Raw genomic sequence first — 23500 nt, 5'->3', positions numbered from 1 at the left:
AGAGTCCGCAAAGGTCCACAAAGATAGTACGGAAGGTGTGAGAAAGTACAAAAGGCGCAGGCGCCTACAACATGCTTCTGAACTAAACATCCACACTACACAGCATGGTCCGGGTAATAAGAATAAACGAACTCTCTCCGTATTAGACGTACGGCATCCTCACACGTCCAAACCATATAGCATATGTGGATCACATTACAGTGATGCATTATTAACAGTACAACCACAGAAAACACTCCGTATTAACAGTAAGTGCAATTATCCATATTACTAACGGTAGACAACGGATAACTAATGGAGTCATGGTCACGGCTCCAAAACGCTCCAGCTCAACTAACGGAGCTACAAAAACGAGCCCGCATGGATACGTAGGCGCCTACAACGTGCGTCTGAAACCGCGGTAGCAAAACTGTCTCAGCTCCAAAACCAAACAGCTCGACTAACGGAGCTACAAAAGCGAGCCCGCATGGACAAATACAATGAACATAGACGCCTACAACGCGCATCTGAAACTGCGGAAGCAAAGCAGGCACGGGTTCAAAATGAAAGACCACAACTGATGGAGATACAAAAATGAGCCGCCTAGATAAAATCAATGAATGCAGGCGCCTACAACGCGCGTCTGCAAAGCGGGCATTATGGACTGCATTAGATCCTACAATAGTTCATTTGCTTTTGCATCTACCGGGGTAAATATCTGGCCACCAGCTGGCAATGGCCCATACTGCTTTCGCGTATGTGGACAAATATTACATCGGATTGGAACAGTGCACCCTGAACCACATCACGAACGCAAATATGCACAAATCTACGTGTTAGATCCAGATGACGCAATCTATCAACGAATGAACCTTCCTGAAAACAAGCAATGCACAGAGCTGATAATAAGAAACGTCGCTGAAGTCATAAACAATCACCCATTAGCTAAGTCTATAAAGATGCTACATGAGGTTGAAAGGGAGGCCAGTACAAAAGCAGATGCAGAAGGTGTAGCGCCAACTAAGATTGCTTTAGTGTTAATAAAGGACAAAGAACACGATCCAATACGATACAATCTTCCCATCGTTAATGAAGTTGCAATTGTCTTTCAAAGTAAAGATGGTGAGCCTCCATTTGATCACGATATTGTCCTGCATTTATGTCCTGATGGACCCAACAACTTTATGTGGCCTTCTCAAGAGTTCGGCGTTCATCTGACATTACAGTTAAAGTTATAGATACTCCATACCAAGGAGAACTCATTCAAGGACAACACACCATCTTTACTACAAATGTTGTGTATAAAGAAATATTCCAATATATCTTTCTAATGTGCCATGCTATGGGTTCTTTACTTCCTTTGTTCGTCATCTACATCTTTACACTCCAATATATCTCATACATACATCAATGTATTTCGGGTTACCCAACACCAGGGGTTGGCGAGCGAAGCGAGCAGGGGGCGGAGCCCCCTAGTTGTAGACTAATTTCTCCTGAGAAATGTGTGTCATGTCCATACACCTAAAGTGCAAAACCTTGCTATTGCAAAGGGCAAACGGGTATTACCTACTAAGAGGCGTACATGACTGTCTTGTTCTTTGTTTTTACTTTTGTAGTTTGAACTCCAAAATTCTTACTAACAAACCAGGGTCAACACACAGAACTTGTCTGTCTCCCATTTTAGTTTGTTTCATGTGCTGTAGTAATTCAGCACTCTATATTAATTAGTTTCTAGGATGTTATATGGGCAGATCATGAAGACAATGTAGTAGAATTGTCAGTACTGAGCTGTTCAGCAATAACTTTTTTTGCATTTATTTTTTTTACTGTGGAATGGTAGGCTTCATGTTATTTGGAATTTGCTGTGGAATACAGACAGAATTCTTCAACAGTGTTCCATAGTATTCACAGGGGATTTAAACTAACATGAGAGCATATGGGTAATCCTGCTGTATAGCAAGTTTAAATGGTAGGGCTTTATATGAGAAATATGAACTGATACTGGTACTTTCCTGGCAGGTAAAGAGATGCATAAGTAAGGAATGATTGTGAGGTACTGAGAAATAAAAAGAATCCACTAATGTTTTAGAGAAATTTGAAAAAATCTTCATGCTCATAAATGATACAGAAAGTCTGTATTTTTCCATTGGTTCTCTTATACTATTTATTCAAGTTAAAACTCTAATTTGTAAAGATGGCATGCAGAATCATTTCCACTAACGAGATTTTACTTTGACTTATTTCTGTTTTTCAAAAATTCCCCAGGATATATCAGTGAGAAGTCAAGCAAAATTACACCTTTTATTGGCTAACTAAAAAAGATTACAATATGCAAGCTTTCGAGCTAAAACGGATATCTCGAGCCCTGTTTATAGGTATTTATTCTTTATTGAATACACATATTATAATACATCCATCCATTATTTTTCCCCTTATTACACACAGTGCTTCTGAATAATTACTGCCATGTTATAATTACTTTTGGCATAGAGTATATGACTTGAAATCTGTTCTACAGAAAAGCTTAAACATGTTAAAGGCATAAAAATTAGCGGCTTAATCAGAAACGGTAGTACCTTCCTATTCTAATAAAACAATCCTTTTCTTTTATTGGATTTGGTCAATAAATAAAGTATTTGAAATATTGCAATTGAAACATCCCTCCCTGTTGACAGCTTTCATGGGAAAAGGAGTGTGCCACTTTATGAACATGTCAGTGTTAAATCATAGGCTCTTCTAGAGAGCGTGGGAAGAGGAGTGACAAGGGTCAGGAGAGACATTGCAGAGAAAAACAAAGGTGAGGAGGGAAGTGCTTTGGGTGAAGTACTGTGATGATCAAGTGGTTTAGCTGCACCACTGCACAGACATTGGTTCAAGACCAATATAGGTAGATTTGGAGAGGCAGCAGGATATTGTTTCTTTTGTTTGCATTTTGTGTTTTCTTTATTATTGATTTTAATTGAATGGTTGTACTTGAAGCTAAATGCAGAGTGTTCTTTTGCAAGAAGAGACATTATTTGCTTGGAAGAATGACATTTAAACAAATAACACCAAATCACAAAGCAATCTGTATTCATTCTAGATTTCCACTGGTTTTTTGAGCAGTCTTCAAGATCATGTTAATTGTTGCATTTACAGAGTACAGTGAAATTTATACCCAGTCATCTGATCAAGATGTGATGCTTTTGTTATACTTAGGCCAACTTGTAGGTTTCAGTTATAGTTATTCTTATTAGTAGCTCATGCAGGTACATGTTGATTTAAGATATAATTCATAAAGTAATTCCAATGAAAACTAATTCAGTGCACAGTTAGACAGCTGGGAGTCCTTTACTGGCAAACCCACAACTGTTTGAGACATTTGGCCTAGCAATTTATTCTAATGAATTTGTTTCTTATTCCAAATAAATATAGATATGATTACATCTACAGTCCTAGAAAGGACTTAGTTATGTGAACAAAACAACTTAATTAAGTACTGTATATAATTTTCATAAAGATGTTTATTTTATCTGCTATAAATCTTCACAATCATGGCACCATGATGCATTGCAAAGTGCTGCTGCCTCGCTAATATTATCTTATTAGGACTAAAGCAAGATACATCCTCAGATAATGTGACCCATGGAAATGGGTTCTTGAAAGCATCACTAAAAAGTAATATCTTGATGGGATGCATTTTTGAAAGACACAGTTAGCTGGCATGTTCATTTGTGCTTAATTTAAAAATAATTTAGATCATGTGACGCATAGATTAAGAAAGAATATGTTCTGTACACAGATGACTTCTGTTCCACTAAAAATCTATTTGTTGCTAATATTGTTTTATATTGTCTTGATCTGTTGTATTGTCTTTCACCAGTATAGTATGTACCTGTTATGCATCTGAAAAGTAAATTTTCCACAGTTGGTATCAGAGAAGATTGGGAAAGCTGTCCTGGTTTACTTTTGCAAAATCTGTAGCATGCATTAAATAGGGAATTGTTTTTCCTAAGAAACTTCCATCTGAGAAATATGAAATGTGATGATATATAGGTATTTTGCTTTAGACCAAAGTAGGGAATCTCAAATTATGCAGATCCTATCAGCTCTTTTTTTATATATATATATATAAAGTCTTTGCTTTTTCCACTGTAATCTCTCATAAACACGTCCATGCTTCCACAGGAATGTCATCTGGACCAACGGCCTTTCCATTCTTCATCCTATTCATAGCTGTCCTTACTTCCTCCTTGCTAATTTGTTGCACTTCCTGATTCACTATCTCCACATCATCCAACCTTCTCTTACTCTCATTCTGTTCATTCATCAGCCTCTCAAAGTACTCTTTCCATCTTCTCAACACACTGTCCTCGTTTGAGAGAAAGTTTCCATCTTTATCTTTTATGACCATAACCTGCTGTACATCTTTCCCATCTCTGTCCCTCTGTCTAGCCAATCGGTACAGGTCCTTTTCTCCCTCCTTAGTGTCCGACCTCTCATACAACTCATCATTCGTCTTTTCTTAGGCATTCACCACCTCTCTCTTTGCACCTTATCTCCTTGTACTCTTGTCCAGGGGTGCCCAACTCCAGTCCTGGAGGGCCTCAGTGGCTGCAGGTTTTCATTCTAACCCTTTTCCTAATTAGTGATCTGTTTTTGCTGCTAATTAACTTCTTTCGAATTAATTTTACTTGACTTGGTTTTTGAGAAATGTTTCCCTGAATTTCTTCATCGTTCCTCTGAATTGCTTCATTTCTTTCCTTAAATGGCACCCAAACAAACGTGAAATGTGAAGTGAGTGAGCCAACAGAAGAGCAGTTAAGTCAGGGCCTCAAACTCCAACCAATTTCACTCCAACTAGTTCCTTAATGAGGCGCTGAGTCTTGTCTTTAATTAAACCCATTCTTTAATTCCATGGCTTGTTGCTGCTCTAATTGTGCAATAGCAGACATTTCCGAAATTGTGGATTTTCTCTTTTCTAAGAGCAGATCAGCATTCCTGAGACCTTCACCTTTGTTTATTTTCAGCTATTGTATGATGGTCACAGTTTGCTGGTCCTGTTTTGGCTCATTTTGTATCTTATTATTGTTTGGCTGCTAATTAAGGAAAAAGAAACAATTGAGGGGTCTGAGTCTTCAAGAGCAAGTCAATTAAAATGAATTCAAAAGAAGTTAATTAGCAGCAAAAACAGGTCACTAATTAAGAAAAGAGTTAGAATGAAAACCTGCAGCCACTGCGGCCCAGCAGGACTGGAGTTGGGCACCCCTGGTCTTGTCTACTTTATGCATCTCTCTGACTATCCCACTTCTTCTTTGCTATGCTTTTCCTCTGTATACTCTCCTGTAATTCCCCATTACACCACCAGGTATCTTTTTCCTTCTTTCTCTGTCCAGATGTTACACCAAGCACCCTTCTTGCTGTCACCCTTACTACTTCTGCTGTAGCTGCCGAGCTGTTTGGTAACTCTTCATTACTACCTAGTCTTACCTCCTCCCTAAACTCAACCTTGGAGTCTTCCTTTTTCAACTTCCTCCATTTCCTTGGCTCTGCCCTCACTCTCCTCCTCTTCTTGATCTCCAACGTCATCCTACAGATCACCATCCTATGCAATCTAACTATACTTTCCCCTGCCACCACTTTGCAGTCTTTAATCTCCTTCAGATTGACTCTTCTGCATCAGAAATAATCTACCTGTGTATATCTTCCTCCACTCTTGTACATCACTCTATGTTCTTCCCTCTTCTTAAATATGTATTCACCATAGCCATGCCCATCCTTTTTGCAAAATCCACTATCATCTGACCTTCTTCATTCCTCTCCTTGACACCATACCTACCCATCACCCCCTCGTCTCCTCTCTTCCCTTTACCAACGTGGCCATTGAAATCCGCTCCAATCACCACTTTCTGTCCCTTAGGTACACTGTCCATAATTTCATCCAACTCACTCCAGAATCTTCTTTCTCATCTATCACATACCCAACTTGCGGGGCATATGCACTACCAACATTCATCATTACAACTCCAATTTCCAGCTTCATAATCATTACTCTGTCTGATACTTTTTTCACTTCCAAAACACTCTTGGCATACTGTCCCTTCAGAATAACCCCTACTCCATTTCTTCTCCCATCCACACCATGATAGAACAATTTGAATCCACCTTCAATCCACCTGGCCTTACTCCCCTTCCATTTAGTCTCTTGCACGCACAATATATCAACCTTCCTTCTCTCCATCATATCGGCTAGCTCTCTCCCCTTATCAGTCATACTGCCAACATTCAAAGTTCCTACCCTGAGTTCCACTCTCTTTACCCTCCTTCTCTCCTCTTTTCTCCGGACATGTCTCCCCCCTCTACTTCTCCTTCTCTGGCCAACAGTAGCCCAATTTCTATTGCTAACAGTACTGGTGGTGGAAGTTGTTAACCTGGGACTCGATTGATCCGGTATGGAAATCTGTATTTTTGTCCACATGTTGATCTGGCAAAATTTTACACCAGATACCCTTCTTGGTGTAACCCTCCCCATTTATCCGGGCTTGGGACTGGCACAAAGAAACAGACTGGTTTGTGCATCCCCTGTGGCAGGGTTTAGTCATGTTGTTATTTGTGACTGGTTTAATTGTGCACAGCTTTTAGATTTCATAACAATTACGTTCAGATTTTACTTCACATGTATCATTTGGTTATAATCAGTACATTGTTGATGGCTACCTGATTGGTTTTATTGTCATGACAATTATAAAAAGCAGTAACTAAATACATTTAGTATAATTGAAGTTATAAAGTCCTTGTTGCAAACAAATTGTTTGAAATAAATTATGTTTTACATCCATGTCCAGGTTTCCTAGGAACACTCAGTATACACATAGTTGCAAAATATGAAAATATATTGTTAGTTTAGGTTGTAATTGGATCAGTCATTTAGGTATTCCATTTACCAAATTAACAAATTATACTTGTTTTCCTATAATTCTTAAGTGTAATTGTACTTTAGCCATGTTACTGGTTTTAAATATAGTAATTTCCTACATTTTAAAATCTCTGTGTTATTTGCAGCCATTATCAAATTGTAAGGTCTCACTTTTTGCTATACTTTGTTCTTTGAAACAGGTGAAGCTGATATTCTTTTTGTTTTCCTTATACAGCAGTTATAAAGGATTTCTGTTGTTAAAACAGCATACTTTCCTGCAAGTTTTATTACATTCTTACCCATTCATTGTCCTTTAAAATTGGAATGTGGATATTTCAATGTTCCCGTGACCCTGTGTTCGGATTCAGCGGGTTGGAAAATGGATGGATGGATGGATATTTCAATGTTTGTGCCTTTTTCCCCTAAGTGTTAAATGGATTGGCATGAAAACAGTTTTGGCGATAATTTTATTTTATATAAAATACATTAATACAGTGCCTATAAAAAGTATTCAACCCCTTGGAAGTTTTCATGTTTTATTGTTTATACAATATTGAATCACAATGCGTCTTTCTTGGCATTGATCAACAGAAAAAGACTCTGTAATTTTAAAGTAAAAACAGATCCCTGCAAAGTGATCTAAATTAATTACAAATATAAACCACAAAATAATCTAAAACTTCAAAAGGGGTGAATACTTTTTATATATTAGCTATGCTGTATTAATTAGATTTTTTTTGTATTATGTTGTATTATGTTTTGTATAAACATTCAAGAATGTTAACATTTTCTTTGTCTGAAATGGTTAAAATAGTTTCAGAATCTGCATATTTAAATCCTTTATTAATAATGCACATTTATTGTCAAGAGGAGAAAGAAAATAATTAAGAATCACTTATTGATTAGATGATAATATGTTATTCTTTGTCTCACTTAGGATGTCCTAAATAACCTTGGCTCCTGTGAGCTTGATGAAGATGACCTCATGTTAGATTTGGATTTTCCGGAAGATCAACGTCATCGCTTTGGTAAGTTAAAGACCTTAAAAGACATTAGGAAAAAAAAAGTATTTTCTAGTCAGCTAATATCATATTCTGCTTGATCTTTTTCAGCTTCCTGAATTACACTGATTTTATCCTAAAACAATAACAATTTTAATGACTATATACTGTACCTTGTTTCAGAGGCGTAACTAGAGAGAATGGGGCCCGTGTGAAAGTTACATATACTTGTATGCATATCAAACATTTTGTACGTTTTTATTCAAACAGGAAAACTATGACTATATAATGTAACTAACACACAATTTGATTTCTGAAGTCTTTAAGTATAAGTGATGTCATTTGCACTAGGATTGCCTTACCCACTTCGCATTGCTACCAATGTGTGCGTCATTTATTGTAAAATTATATATTGCAAATACTGATAGTAATCATCACAAAAAAAAATATTTTTATCTCACCCCACTTTTAGTATGCAGTACCAGTACGCATACATTACAGGAACCACTGTTGTTTTGTAAACACTTGAAAATGAAGTAACATTGGTTAAAATACATAATACTGCAGTAGCACTGACAACGATGTAACTTTAGAAAGAAGTATCGTTATAATTATGTAATGTGTATACAATACAAAAAAGAGAAGTGATCCATAAGGAACTGTACTGCATACTAAAGGTGGGTTTCACTATAGAAAAAAATAAAAAGAAGTAATTTTAATTTATATTCCTCTTTCGGGATTTTAATTACAAATACAAAATCTTGTATTATTTTCTTAACATTTTGTTGCTTTAGCTCTTCTTAACTCTATTTGATAAAAGAGCCAAGCTTACAAGTCCAGTCTGGGACATAGTAGATCGTAAATAATTCATAATAAGTTTCAGCTTGCTGAATGACCGCTCAGCCATTGCAACTGTCATTGGAATAGTTAAAAACAAAACAAATGCAGTGCAGATGACTTGCAGACTAACTGCAATCATATGATTTTTTTTATTGTGATGAAGTCCTCTAATTCATAAATAGATGACAACGTTTCAATTTCTTCCAATGGAAATTATGCCCTAAACTGCACCAATTTAATAGCCCTTCTGTTGGAACAGAAAAGAAACATAAAAAATTAATTCCCGAATTAAAAAATATGTTTTAGCACACCCCACTGTATACATGTGTATATATGGTATACTTGTAATCAAATTAAATGATCATAAAGCAATTACTTTTTACCATCTATTTTAAAAACTATCCATAATAGAAGAGTCATTTCCCATTTGTTTATTAACTATCTATCTAACAATTTTTTGTGAATTGCTATTATGTAGAATATTACATTGGTTAAATATAGGACAGGACTTAGAATGGAAACTTAAAATATCTTTCGTTCATATAATTTGATCATGAGTGAACATATATGACAAGTAACACATTGTAACAGACTATCACTAATTACCTGAGCACATTAGGTTTGAAATGTCACCATTGTCACACATAATTGTTGACTTAAGTGACTGATTGCGAAACCGTGTAAGGATATATTCAGAAACATTATTAGCAAATTTATGCTGACTGCCTTCGGTTTGACGCTAATTATGTTTTATTTTATACAACACAGGATGAGTCCAAATCAATGCCCGGGTTACTCGAGTAATATTTGGACTTCTTTTTTCCTTTGTATTTATTATTATTTTATAGTTTTTTTTATTTTTTTTTTTTAATTTCCATGTGATGCCTGGGCCCCCTGAATGCTGGGGCCTGTGTGGTGTCACACCCTATACACATGGAGAATAAGGCTTCTGAAATTGTGACCATGTGTATGTATATCTTGGATCTTTCTGCTAGATTCAATTTATAGGAACTGCATTATTAAAACTGTAACTTTATAATCTGCAGTGGGCTGGCGCCCTGCCCAGGATTTGTTCCTGCCTTGTGCACTGTGTTGGCTGGGATTGGCTCCAGCAGACCCTGTGACCCTGTGTTAGTATATAGCGGGTTGGGAAATGACTGACTGACTGACTTTATAAAAATAAATATTATTTGTACCTATTTTTTCAAATGTCTATATGCATCATAATCTTTATACATACAATATAAAGTTTACTCTTGCATTACATATTTCACTGAGAACAGACTTACAATATAGCAATGCAAAATTAAAAATTTAACTAAAGTCAATGTTGAAGTGATACAGCTAATAAAAATATATCCTGATGACAAGCTTTGCAGATGAGCCTTTCTTTTTGAAGAATAGCCATCAAGGATAGAAAGTGAGATTAGTTTTGAGTTAGGGAATTTTTAATTCATATTAAAAGTGCTTCAAAACCTATGCTATTTTCTCATTTATGATGGAAGAGACATGTTGTTAGATTGTTTTTTCAAAGAAAAACTCAAACATGCTCGCATTGATGAACACAATTTATTGGCTAACACAAATTACCAGTAGCTTCAAGTTGGGATGGAGGAGGATTTTCATTTTACAAGCTTTGGTTTCCTATTAAATTTGGAGAAAGAAGAATTTACATAATCTAAAGTTTTACCCAACTCATAAAGACTACTACTTTCAGCTTTAGTAACACCAATCACCAGAAACAACACATACTAATATATTTGCTGGGTTTTGCTTTAAGTGAGAGGATGTAAACAGTGTTAACATCAGAATAAAAAGTACAAAGTTCCGTTCTTATCATGTTTAAACAGGAATCAGTGCTGTGTTTTGAAATTTTCATGTCCTGTATTAGATTCTACTGGTACATTTGGAAGGCCAGTTAACTTTGCATTCCATTTTCTCACAGTGTTTATTATCTGGCTGATTCAGTCTGTCCTGCAGTTAGTCTTTTCATGAGTCATTCTGTGATCCTCTCTTCCTAGCATAAAATACTTTTGCCAGTGGTTATTATTTAGGTACTCTTTTTCCTTTGGTGTAAGGGATGCATTTATTTTTACTGATGTCTCTGTTGCTTTGTGAACTCCATTATCCTGAAGCAAGACTGGATTACATGTGGCACTTGCTTCACCTTCAAACTCTGGAATAGACTGTTTTCTGCTTCAGATGTACAAACACTATATTTGAAGTAGAGAGTGTTCAGGGTTTTCCCTGAGGGTTGCACACAAGGCAATAGAGAGTATTCTATAGAGCAAGCTGAGCAGTGGCAGAAAACAGTGAAACTGACGGTTATGCTCCTTTATAAATACAAGAGGTGGTAAGTTTCTCCATCAAGACTTGTGAAGATGAGTTTATAGTGGCCATATATACTGGCAAGTCAAAGAGCAGGTCCCTGTCTACAGAGTGCTAGCAAGACTGCCTTTGTTTGTTTATTAATGCTTATCAGATACTGATCATGCCCATACATAAAGATAGGCACTGTTTAGTGGTTCTAAACCTAAAAACCTGTTCTTTAGGTTTATTAAGAAATTCACTTTGACTGAGGGAATTGGGGTTACTTGTGCATGATGGATTTCATCGTTGTCTGAAAAGAAAGTCTAATATGAGTAATATGCCAGATAAAAGAAGGCAATTTGTGATGAAAATAACAGTTTATAAAATGCAGGATTAAAATGCCATAGTAAACAATGTTGCTTACAGCCATTCTTACAGAATACCTTGGCAACTTTAAGTAAAACCAAAAACAAATTATATTTAAGTACGCATGTTGTATGTGCAGTTTTGCCAGTGATGTTTAAAGAAAAAAGGTTAAAAAAAATTAACTTACAGTAACACACTTCTCTTATTTTAAAGTTAAAGTGGGTCCTTTTATTCAATTCTTGACTGAAATCCCTTGAAATATTTGTTTTCTACTAGCCTTTTCAATTGTTGAACTTTTTTATTGCTCATTGACTACTTTAAGAACTCTCTACCTTCTTTTACAACCTTACTTGTAAGCTAAATATGTAAATCATTAAACACGGAAATGCATTATTATGCCAGAACTAGAATAGGATTAAAATGGCAGTATTTGTATACTGCACTGAGTCTCTGTTATGAATGTATTAGGTTCATTCTGCTTTACACAGAATGCCCTCATTAAAATAGCTAAATTGTTAAATGGCACACTATTTAAAATTTTTGTTGAACTTTCACTCTTAAATGACAAAGTCATTTAATCATCATGTATAATACACTGATAAAAAGTGGATAATATTTAATCCGTTTTGCTTCACTGAAGATGGCTTAATTGCATAATCATTAATATGCTGGAGACACATCATAGAAGATATCCTTGTCTTTCATCAATAATATTTCTTTAGATACAGCAGTAAAAGTTTTTTGTGTACCAGAAAGGAGAGTCTATTCCTGGCTACTTAAACCTTCAGTATCAGCAGATTTTTTACACCTCCACTAACTTTAACGGAGGCAACTTTTTACTTGCTGTAAAACGTCTGCCTTAATTAGACTTCTTCATTATCCAGACTCCCTCTTGCTTAGGTTATTATCTCTTCTCCACCACTTTCTTATCATAAATTTCATACCTATATATTTATGGCACATAAAAACTGAGAAATATTAAAAGAATGTTTATGATTTTAATTTGTACAGTACTATTCATTACAGTATAATTAGTGAGCAGTCAGTGGGGGGGGGGGGGGGGTTGACACCACCTTGGTCAATGGTAGGGAGTAAACCTCCAACTCAACAGGTTATACACATTGCTTTTGCCAGCATTAGGTTATTAAATAATTTATTTCCATAATATTAAGAGTACTTTTCTTGAATTAAAAGCACGTTTGCTTTCTTTAACTGAAGAAATTCCTGCTGATGTTTGTGCCAAAAAGTGCAAATAGGTTTAGACATAGTTGATAGAGTAATCACCAGAGAATTTCCACCAAAAAATCATTGCTGTTATTTCAGTAAGCATTTACTCTGTTCGTTTGCTTAAAACTACCAACTAGTTTTCATTTAAACATGTGAAGGAACATTTCTATTGAAGAGAAAACTCTGCAACCACTCATTTTATTTACATGAAATAAATATTATGAAACAAATGGCAGTGTTTCATAAGATACATTTCTGCAACAATAAAAAGAATCCATTCCTGTCTTGTACTTTCCTGCTGGGATGAGTGACATTGGCCCTGCCTCACCATTACAGATGCATATTTCACATCTTTTGATAAATATTTTTTGGGTGTCAGATTGACAAAGTATTTGACAATCTTTGTTTCTTTCCGTCACTTTTTCTAAATTATGAATAATATTTTTTCATAAATCAATATAGAGACATACAGTAAGATAATATTTGGTGCATTCTTTTAACAGGCACAATCTATCAAACAATTCATGAACGTTCTGGATACAGCACTTCTTGAGAAATGATAAATGTGTTATACGATGAACCAAACAGCATTTGTTCACTACATGTCAGCCTTGTCTGTAAGACTTTGTCAGTTCTTTGGAAATGTCATTTATTTTATATATCACAAATGTTACGGGTCATAATTTGTCAAGGGGTTATGTCGCTGCAAATATTCTCATTTATCACTGCCCCATGTCCTATAAGCCTGTCTATTTTAAATCTCTTGGATATTTTATAGAATCTGAGTTTTATGTATTTTAATATAAAATTAATCATAATACTCAAAATATTGTAACAATAGTTATAATCAAATCTCATTTTGGTTTAAGTGTTAGTTTAGTTAAACTTCTGGTGAGGTTACTTAGCTTTTATAAGTTTGATGACCTGACCCCTAGAAAACTTGCCCTGTATTTTGAGTCTTTTAAGTCTATCGTGATATTGGTGATATTTGTTTAACATTGAAACACAATAAATACTAAATTACCAATTATATTTCAAAATTTTATTTTTTTTTCTTAGTCAGTTCCTGTTTTTAAAAATAATCCAGTTTTAAATGTCTGTATTATAAAGTAAACTTCAGTGTTTAAATAGCTTACTTTTTTTACATACAAAACTGTTCTGACAAAAGTAATATGTAGTCTGTTTGGTATTCATCCTGATTATTCCCATTGCTTGGGAGAAAAGATGTAGCTCTTGTAAATATCTGATTAGTCTAAAGCATGTATGTGGAGATAATTGCTCTAATGGGAACAATATACAGCAATATAGAGATTTAAAAATAACAATTTGTCCAAATCTCATACTTTAAAATATTGATACGAAAACAATGATAGATATCTTGAGTAACAAGTTTCCTAGAAAACATTAATCTATTCATTTTTCAAGCCCCTTCATAATGCATGGACACTGGGTACTGGAAACTACATTACCAGTATTAGACACAAGGCAGAAATCAGTTCTGGACTGAAACATGTTCACTGCTTTGCACTCTCAGTTTCACCCAAAACCAATCCATTTATCCAAAATGCCAGTCAAACTGCATATCTTTTGGAAGTGGGAGTAAAAATAGAAGAGCTACTGTATGTTATGGAAAGAATTTTCAAAATCCATATAAATAGTGTCAGGACCATGAACTGAATTTGAGGCTTTGACATTCTGAGGCAGAATTGCTAACCTATTTATCATTTTGCTGCCCTTCTATAATAACCTTGTGTGCAATGTTAGTGCACAGATTGAGCGTCTAGTACTCTTTATACTGTTCATACTGATACTGTTCCTCAAAATAAACATTAAAATCTTTATGATGATCATCAGTTCCTGACATAAATTGGAAGATTTAGCTATGAAGAAGCAGTAAGAACAATCTATAGAAAAAAAATATATGCAGTAATTAGACTAATGGACAAACCAGTGGCAGCTGTTGAAAAAAATGTGGGTGGGGGTGCAGTTTTTTTTTTTGGGGGGGGGAGGTGGGACAAACTGAAGCAATGCTTATCTATTATATAGTGCCTTTCATATCTAACTGTCTATCTGGTCATTCCACATGCTCTCGTGATCCTCATTCACATTTCTATTGTGCTCCAAAACTTCAGTTCATGACATCCACAGTCCACTTATTCTTCCCATAACTATGGATGTGGAAAGGAACAGGTGCACCTGCCATCCAAATTTTATACATCTGTCTCTAAACTGCACAATCCTCTGCCAACTTGCCCAGTTCCCCCATTCTGCCAAAACCCTAACCATAATATCTGCACCCCCACCTCTGTAATATTTCAAAAATGTGGACTTCTGTCTGTCCTATAACACATCAATAGCATAAGTTAATCCAAATCTTATTCTGTCTCTGCTAATAGACTGCCCACACCTTGGCCATTTCCACTATATTCTATAAATCCATATCATTTAATCACTAGTCCTCTAATGTTTCTCAAGTCTTGTATCCCAGTTTATCATTTACCACACCCACAGAGTCATTCCCAACCTAATTTTATTCTATGCTTGCTGCCAGTCTGCCCAATCCTATACAAGTTTTCCAAGCTTACCTCACCTCGGCACAAATTAACATTGTAAGATCCACAGACTCCCACATCTTTAAACATAATTTGCCACTCAACCTGTTTGTACTACACCCACAGGACAAGTCTAATTTAAAACTAATTTTTCCTTTACAATCAGGATTCATTATATTAACTTAAACATAAATTTTGCCCTCCTTTCCTTCAGGCCTGAAAATTTCTCCATTACTTTCTGATTAAATTAAGTCAATTCACTAAGCCGGCAAAAATAAATGTAGCCTCATACTATTGTCTAGATCAGTGTTTCCCAACATTTTGTTCTGAAGTGGCAGCCTTTTTGTAACTAAAATCATCCCAGGGCACACCACAATTTTGCTAACCACAAAAACATATACAGTATATCTCATACACTTGCTCAACTGCCCAAAGGGGCAGGACTACCAGGGAAGCTGGCTAAAAAGGAGCTCCTAGATCTGCATTCGCAGACATGGCACTTAGTGAGCTCTTTGGTGGCATCTTCAAGCTGCTTCACCCCTTTGCCTACTCCTCTCTGCCTCAGAGGCAACTCATATGCTCACTATCCACCAGCCATGAGGCTCGCTAGTGAACACACACCCAGGGCTGATGAACTCTCACAGCCAGGAGACACATCTGAAGTGCACATGGTGATCCTGGAGCTGCTTTTATGCCAGCTTCTCCAGGTAGACCTATCCTCTTCAGACAGGTCTTATCCACCAGCGGAGCTTGTGTGAGAAAAACTCAGTGTGTAAGCTCATCATCGATAGCTTGCCTGCTGCTGAATTCTTAAGTCAGGTCGGTCCAGTACAAGATCTTTTCTTTTTTGTTCAAGTGAACAATTTATGAAGGTGTGTTTGATTAAAGAAAGAACTGAATTTTCTTTGATTTTTGAAGTTCCACTTGAAGTTGCTATCTCCCTAAAGTCACACTCGCTCATCTGTATTTATGCTAATGGTGGGTTTGAACTGTGAGCCTTTGACATAAAGTTGAAATAGTGCATTGAATATTGTCCAATCACATTAGATTAAAAAAACCTAAAACAATACTAATTTGCTGCCAGTAAAAATAAAATGTCTGGGGTGCAGTAAGCTGCATCCCTGGAAAAATCTGAAAGAAACCAATTAAAGGACAACCTCAGGTCACCTACTTGCCAAAAGATCAAGGACTTGCATACACTTTCATTTGGCTGGCTCCCTTCACTCAGGAAATACAGGTATTCACGCCGAAATTAAACAAATACAAGTTGGAAGCAATTTTTAATGGATGTTGACATACGCTGACACTAGACACTTTGTGCAAATAAACAAATTTACTTCTTGATTATTTCACATTACTTAATTAATTTAAGTAGAGTTTTTAAAATAATTGGGGGTTCAAAGCTCCATTGCACGCAGTACAAACCACCACTGGGAAAAGGTAACCCTGTTACCTTCTGCAGAGTTAATGTAATCTCTACATGCTTATCCAGGTGCAGCACTTGGAAATGAAAACTGGAAGTAAATAAAATGGAGAGACTTGTTAATTTCCATTAATCCAATTGGTTGTTAATTTTTTCTAGGAACGAAATTGCCTTTCTACTAATTTGTTTTATGAAAAAGGCAATTGACTCTGTTTTTCGTTTCTATGTGCAAAACTCTATGCTGCACTCACTTTAGTACTTTATCCAGGTCTGCAGTTATTTAGTTCAGCTGGTAAATTCATTCATTACACGAATGCAGTTCTATAGATATTTCAGTGCTGCAATTTTACACATTCAGTGCTACATTTTATGCTCTGGAGGTGCATACTTTTGTTTACATTTCCAATTCTGTTCTGGCTGCCTGCAAAGACAATGATTTGATGTAAATCTGGTATATTGTTGTTATAACCGTAACTAGTAGTTCTATGAAGATGTTTTTTCTGTGTTTACTGCTAGTATTTCTTCTGTGATACAACAATTACATTTGTAACATTTCTGTACTGAAATAAAAAGTTTCCTGCAACAAGTTATTAATTTGTTTTGTCTCTATAAATAAAAAATTTTGCTTGTATGTTAAAACATTACATCCTGATAAACAGATGAAGTCTTGTTGGGCACAGTTCTACCCAATTCATTCCAGGTTGAGCAATGTCTGATCAGATCCTGTTTAAATAAGCCTTGATTCACAGCTTAACACTAGAATTACCAAAGCTTACGAGAAAACTCGTAAATCCGGCCCACCTTAAATCCACTCGCATGTCTGCATTCAGCGTCTTTTGTCTTGTAAATGTGTAGATAATCCCAAGCAGCAAGCAGCCTGCTATACTATCCCCCCCACCGCCGGAGAAACTGCAAAAACCTCTCCCAAACGAAGCCTTGTGTATCAGTGAGTCAGGTACCTAGGCTGAAAAAATATATTGTTATTCAGAACACATGCATTTCACGTGTGTTCCGTGTCTACAAAGATCTGTGTAAGTGTAGGATGACAGAAATGTTGAACACATGCCTAAAAGACAAACTTTTTTCATGTTTTAGTACTAACAACAAAATGTAGACATGAAGTGTATAATGTGTGAAGACTGAAGTCCAAATATCAAATAAGCACTTTCACAAAAGATACAAGTATAACAGAACAAAAATGCATTTTTTTCCAAGACTATATTATACTTGAACTTTTTGTGAAAGTGTTTATTTGATATTTGGATTTCAGGCTTTACACCTTATACACATGTCGTAAAGATGGTCCTTGGATGTGTGTGGGAACTGTTAACATTTGAATCTGATGATTGAATATAGCGTGGAACTGACCTCTCTGTACTATTCTGTCCTCTGCATCTCCTGGAGTTCAAAAGAAATACCAACATGCAGCAACATGTGGACACTGGCCAAGATCGGAACAAAAAACCAAACGCGGTCACTGACTACAACCGCATGAAGGTATGCAAATGAATATAATGCTGCATTAGTGCAACAACGTTTTCCAAAATGTACAATATAGGTCATAAAATGAATTATTCCAAATGCCATATATACCTAAGTCTCTCTTTTTTGTCAGTGCAGGTTTGACAGCATGGATTAGAAGGTGCATACTAATTCAGCGTGAGTGGGAACACTCAAGAATAAAACTGAAAAAAAAAAAATTGACATCCACAGTCAGTCTCAGTCACGCTCACCACTCACATCCATGTCCACAGTTTTCCCATTCCCAGTCTTGTTCGCGCACAAGATCTGACACGGTTTTCATATAAAGAGGGGGTATAAAAAAATAAGTTTGTTTGTTATACCACGACTTTATCTGAAAACGGCATCAGATCCGGGGTGGGGGGGGGGGGGGGGGGGGGATGTGTGGGAGCTTGAAAGTGAGTGAGAGAACAAAACTGAAAAAAAAAAATGCTAACTTTAACTATAAATTTACAGACGCAAATGAAATGTATACTTTTATTGTATGATATTAACAATAAGAGCAGCTCACTACTGAAAATGGTAAATTTGGGAAGCAGCTGATATCGAAACTGCGACCCCTTGATTGGAAGGCAGCAGTTCTTAGCATTGCACCATACAAGCTGTCGTATCAACCGCGTACCATGACCATAACCTGCTTTCTTTTTTCTTCGGTTAAATTCTTGAATAAAAATGCACTTGTTTTATTATATTTGTACCTTTTGTGAAAGTGTTTATTTGATATTTGTATTTCAGGCTTCACATATTATACATTTCATGTCTACATTTTTACAGTTATTACTAAAACATTAAAAACGTTTCTGTGTTAACTACGTTTTTACATAGATTATTGTTGACACGGAACACACATGAAATGTATGTATTCCAAATGATGATGTACGATTTTTATAAAGCTCCAGCACTTCACTCGAAGATAAACACTGAGCACTGAAAAACTTTGCGAAATGAACTGCAGCGGTGGGCGGGGGGATGGGATACCAGGCTGCTTGCTGCTTATTGTCACATTTACAGGACAAAAGACACTGACGGAGAGGTGAGAATGGATTTAAGGTGGGCTGGATTTACAGGCTTTCTCGTAGGCTCTGGTAATTCTAGTGTTAAGGAACAAAAACACAATTGTTACATTTAGTTTTCTGTGTCTTCCACAGCGCCTTAAATGACATCATAATCAAGGAAGTCCACTGGTGTAATGCAGGCACATATCATAAATTTGCCAAAAACTATAAATTAAATATCTTCATTGTGTCCTGGCTGAAACTAAGCTGCCAGCAAAATGGTAGGAAAAATTGTCATTCAAGGTATGGTTGCCCTCAAGTTACTACAGCAAAGCAGGACTGGCACGTTAGGTTTATACTTCAAGTGATGCATCTGCAGACGCTGCTGCTACACAAGCAGTATACTGTTTATACTTGCACACATACTGTAAATCTGGACGATTCCACCAGGTGGCAGTGTGAGGTATCGTCACAGTGAAGAGAAAACGTGTGGCTTCTCTATGTTGTGAATTACCCGAAACATCCATTAAATTTTCAAGACACTTTGCCACAATATCTCTGAAAAGGATGGATGTTTAATAATTACATCCATCAATGCAGGGATCACCCATTCCAGCAAGCATCGGCACGAAACAGAAACAATCCCTTGATGGGGCATCAGCTTATCGCAAGGTGAATACAACCACACATATACACTAGTGTCATTTTAGCATCACCGAATCCCCAAACCTGCATGTTCTTGGAAGGAAACCGGAGCACACTGTGGAAACCCACCAGGAAAACATGCACACTTCAGGCAGGGAACACCAGGGAAGTAACACCATACTGAGAGGTAGCAGCAGTATCGCTCCACCACCATGCTGCCCCCACATGTGTAATTATTAGCAGTATTAATTATTTAAATGAAGCTAACTATTTATCTGTAAAATGTAACATACATGCTTTAACACATTTCATCATGAAAGTGATACTAAGTATAAATCTTAAAGATTTTGTGCAGAGAGCTGGAATATCATAAATTTAATGTGTTCTGTGTGGCAATCGTTGCCTGCTCCTGCTGTCAGTGCAGGAGGAAGCCTCAGAAGCACGTAACGATTACCAACTGGGTTACTTTTTAAGATGATATTTACGATTTTCTACTGTAATGACAAAACATACTATGAGATTAAAGTAAAAAAATTTCACTTTAATAACTCACTCAATAAACCTTTTTTTTCCTTCACTATGTCACTAACTTTTTTTCTCTGTGGCTCAAATATGCTTCTGTTCATTCTGATGCTGTTGCGAAGGTGCAAAAAAAAAAAAAAAAGGCAGCACAGAAGATGGTATGTGAGACCTTTAAAATATATCTTGTCATTACATTGGGGAATATATGACATCGAACCATTCATCAAGCATCGAAGCAAGCACATCGATCCTGTTGGATCTCTAAGTGGCTTGCTGTCACATGTTGATAGTGAACAAAGACTCTGACATCACTTTCCAATGCATTGCACCCCCCAATTTTTTTGCTGGTACTGCAACTCGCACACTCCTCACATTAGTTTCTGAGGACATGCTCAGAAGATGCATCAAATGAATGCTGGGACTGAGTGGCAGCCATGATGCATGCCTGTTCTGAATGTGAACTATAATAGCCCTTAGATTGGTCTGTCTGAGAGATTGGTTTATATCTGCAAACATACTGCTGCTAAAACTGCTGGCAGACACAATACCTACATCAGTGACATTGAAATTAGCAAAGCAATCTGTTGTAAGGCCTCTACATGCACCTGTTACATAGTGTGTCCCTTCAGAAGAACAGTGCCCACCCTTAAACTGCTGCTGTGGTCACAAATTCCTCAAATAATAAATTTTGGTGTGCACATGCTGTCTTTGCACTGCTTTCATTCTGAAGTTAATTCTTTAGAACATCCTGTGCTTGCCAGTGGCCAGCAATATCATCAGTCCTTTCAATTGGAATAGGATATTCAGAACATGCAGAACATCTGCAGATTCATGGGATCTTTGGGTTTATGAATCAATGGTATCAAGCAGTGGTTGCAGCAAAAGGTGGTCACACAAGGAACGGAAGGACTGGAAGATGAATGTTGTTAATATTCAGATGTTTTCTTGTTATCCTTTTTTGCTGTACGAGGGGGGACCCAAAAATAACCGGCATTTTGTTGTTGTTAGGTTGGTACTTGTAGTACGTGATTGGGCCGCTAGGGCGATCTAGTTACACTCCTCACAAGTCAGTCTGCCAAGTGCCATCAGTCTGGAAGGTTGTGCTTGTGTTCAGTGAATTTTTTTGTAAAAGTAGGTTGCGCAACAGTGTGAGAAGGAAACACCCTGATTTGTGGGAGTCGGGCGATTGGTTCTTTCATCATGACAATGCTCCATCTCACACTGCTCTCAGCATTCGCCAATTTTTGGCAAGAAACGGTATGACAACCCTGAACCACTCACCCTACTCACCAGATTTAGCTCCGTGTGATTTCTTTTTGTTCCCTCGGATGAAAAAAGACTTGAGAGGAAGGCGTTTTGCTGACGTTGAAGAGGTAAAACAAGAAACGACCAGAGCATTAATGGGCATTACTTCAGAGGAATTTAAAAAATGTTTCGAACAATGGAACAAACGGTTAGATAAGTGTATTTCCGCCAATGGAGAGTACTTTGAAGGAGACTAATTGTAGTTTGTACAGAAAATTAAATTAAACACGTTTTAAAAATATTTCCGGTTATTTTTGGGTTCCCCCTCGTATGTTTTTCCTTATTATTCTCATTGCCTTACATTTATAGTGCATCCGGAAAGTATTCACAGTGCATCACTTTTTCCACATTTTGTTATGTTACATCCTTATTCCAAAATGGATTAAATTCATTTTTTCCTCAGAATTCTACACACAATACCCCATAATGACAACGTGAAAAACGTTTACTTGGGTTTTTTGCAAATTTATTAAAAACAAAAAAATTGAGAAAGCACATGTACATACATATTCACAGCCTTTGCTGTGAAGCTCGAAATTGAGCTCAGGTGCATCCTGTTTCCTCTGATCATCCTTGAGATGTTTCTGCAGCTTAATTGGAGTCCACCTGTGGTAAATTCAGTTGACTGGACATGATTTGGAAAGGCACACACCTGTCTATATAAGGTCCCACAGTTGACAGTTCATGTCAGAGCACAAACCAAGCATGAAGTCAAAGGAATTGTCTGTAGACCTCTGAGACAGGATTGCCTCGAGGCACATATCTGGGGAAGGTTACAGAATAATTTCTGCTGCTTTGAAGGACCCAATGAGCACAGTGGCCTCCATCATCCGTAAGTGGAAGAAGTTCGAAACCACCTGGACTCTTCCTAGAGCTGGCCGGCCATCTAAACTGAGCGATCGGGTGAGAAGGGCCTTAGTCAGGAAGGTGACTTAGAACCCGATGGTCACTCTGTCAGAGCTCCAGAGGTCCTCTGTGGAGAGAGGAGAACCTTCCAGAAGGACAACCATCTCTGCAGCAATCCACCAATCAGGCCTGTATGGTAGAGTGGCCAGACGGAAGCCACTCCTTAGTAAAAGGCACATGGCAGCCCGCCTGGAGTTTGCCAAAAGGCACCTGAAGGACTCTCAGACCATGAGAAAGAAAATTCTCTGGTCTGATGAGACAAAGATTGAACTCTTTGGTGTGAATTCCAGGTGTCATGTTTGGAGGAAACCTGGCACCATCCCTACAGTGAAGCATGGTGGTGGCAGCATCATGCTGTGGGGATGTTTTTCAGCGGCAGGGACTGGGAGACTAGTCAGGATAAAGGGAAAGATGACTGCAGCAATGTACAGAGACATTCTGGATAAAAACCTGCTCCAGAGCGCTCTTGACCTCAGACTGGGGCGACGGTTCATCTTTCAGCAGGACAACGACCCTAAGTACACAGCCAAGATATCAAAGGAGTGGCTTCAGGACAACTCTGTGAATGTCCTTGAGTGGCCCAGCCAGAGCCCAGACTTGAATCTGATTGAACATCTCTGGAGAGATCTTAAAATGGCTGTGCACCGACGCTTCCCATCCAACCTGATGGAGCTTGAGAGGTGCTGCAAAGAGGAATGGACGAAACTGGCCAAGGATAGGTGTGCCAAGCTTGTGGCATCATATTCAAAAGACTTGAGGCTGTAATTGCTGCAAAGGTGCATCGACAAAGTATTGAGCAAAGGCTGTGAATACTTATGTACATGGGATTTCTCAGTTTTTTTTTATTTTTAATAAATTTGCAAAAACCTCAAGTAAACTTTTTTCACATTGTCATTATGGGGGTGTTGTGTGTAGAATTCTGAGGAAAAAATGAATTTAATCCATTTTGGAATAAGGCTGTAACATAACAAAAGGTGGAAAAAGTGATGCGCTGTGAATACTTTCTGGATGCA

General features: G+C 37.1%; 1 protein-coding gene across 2 annotated transcripts in view; it reads left to right on the top strand.

The window, feature by feature from the left end:
• ccser1 (coiled-coil serine-rich protein 1) overlaps positions 1 to 23500 on the top strand; it is a 1824576-nt gene that overhangs the window by 425278 nt on the left and 1375798 nt on the right. For both annotated transcript variants that reach the window (XM_051927646.1, XM_051927645.1), the window contains exon 4: positions 7812 to 7902. In XM_051927646.1, the coding sequence (XP_051783606.1) occupies positions 7812 to 7902 (91 nt within the window). The remainder of the gene's footprint in view (positions 1 to 7811; positions 7903 to 23500) is intronic.

This window comes from Erpetoichthys calabaricus, chromosome 5 (genome assembly GCF_900747795.2).
Source record: "Erpetoichthys calabaricus chromosome 5, fErpCal1.3, whole genome shotgun sequence".
NCBI classification, from domain to species: Eukaryota; Metazoa; Chordata; class Cladistia; order Polypteriformes; family Polypteridae; genus Erpetoichthys; species Erpetoichthys calabaricus.
Note: the sequence above shows the minus strand (reverse complement) of the source record. Positions and strands in the feature narration are given on the sequence as shown.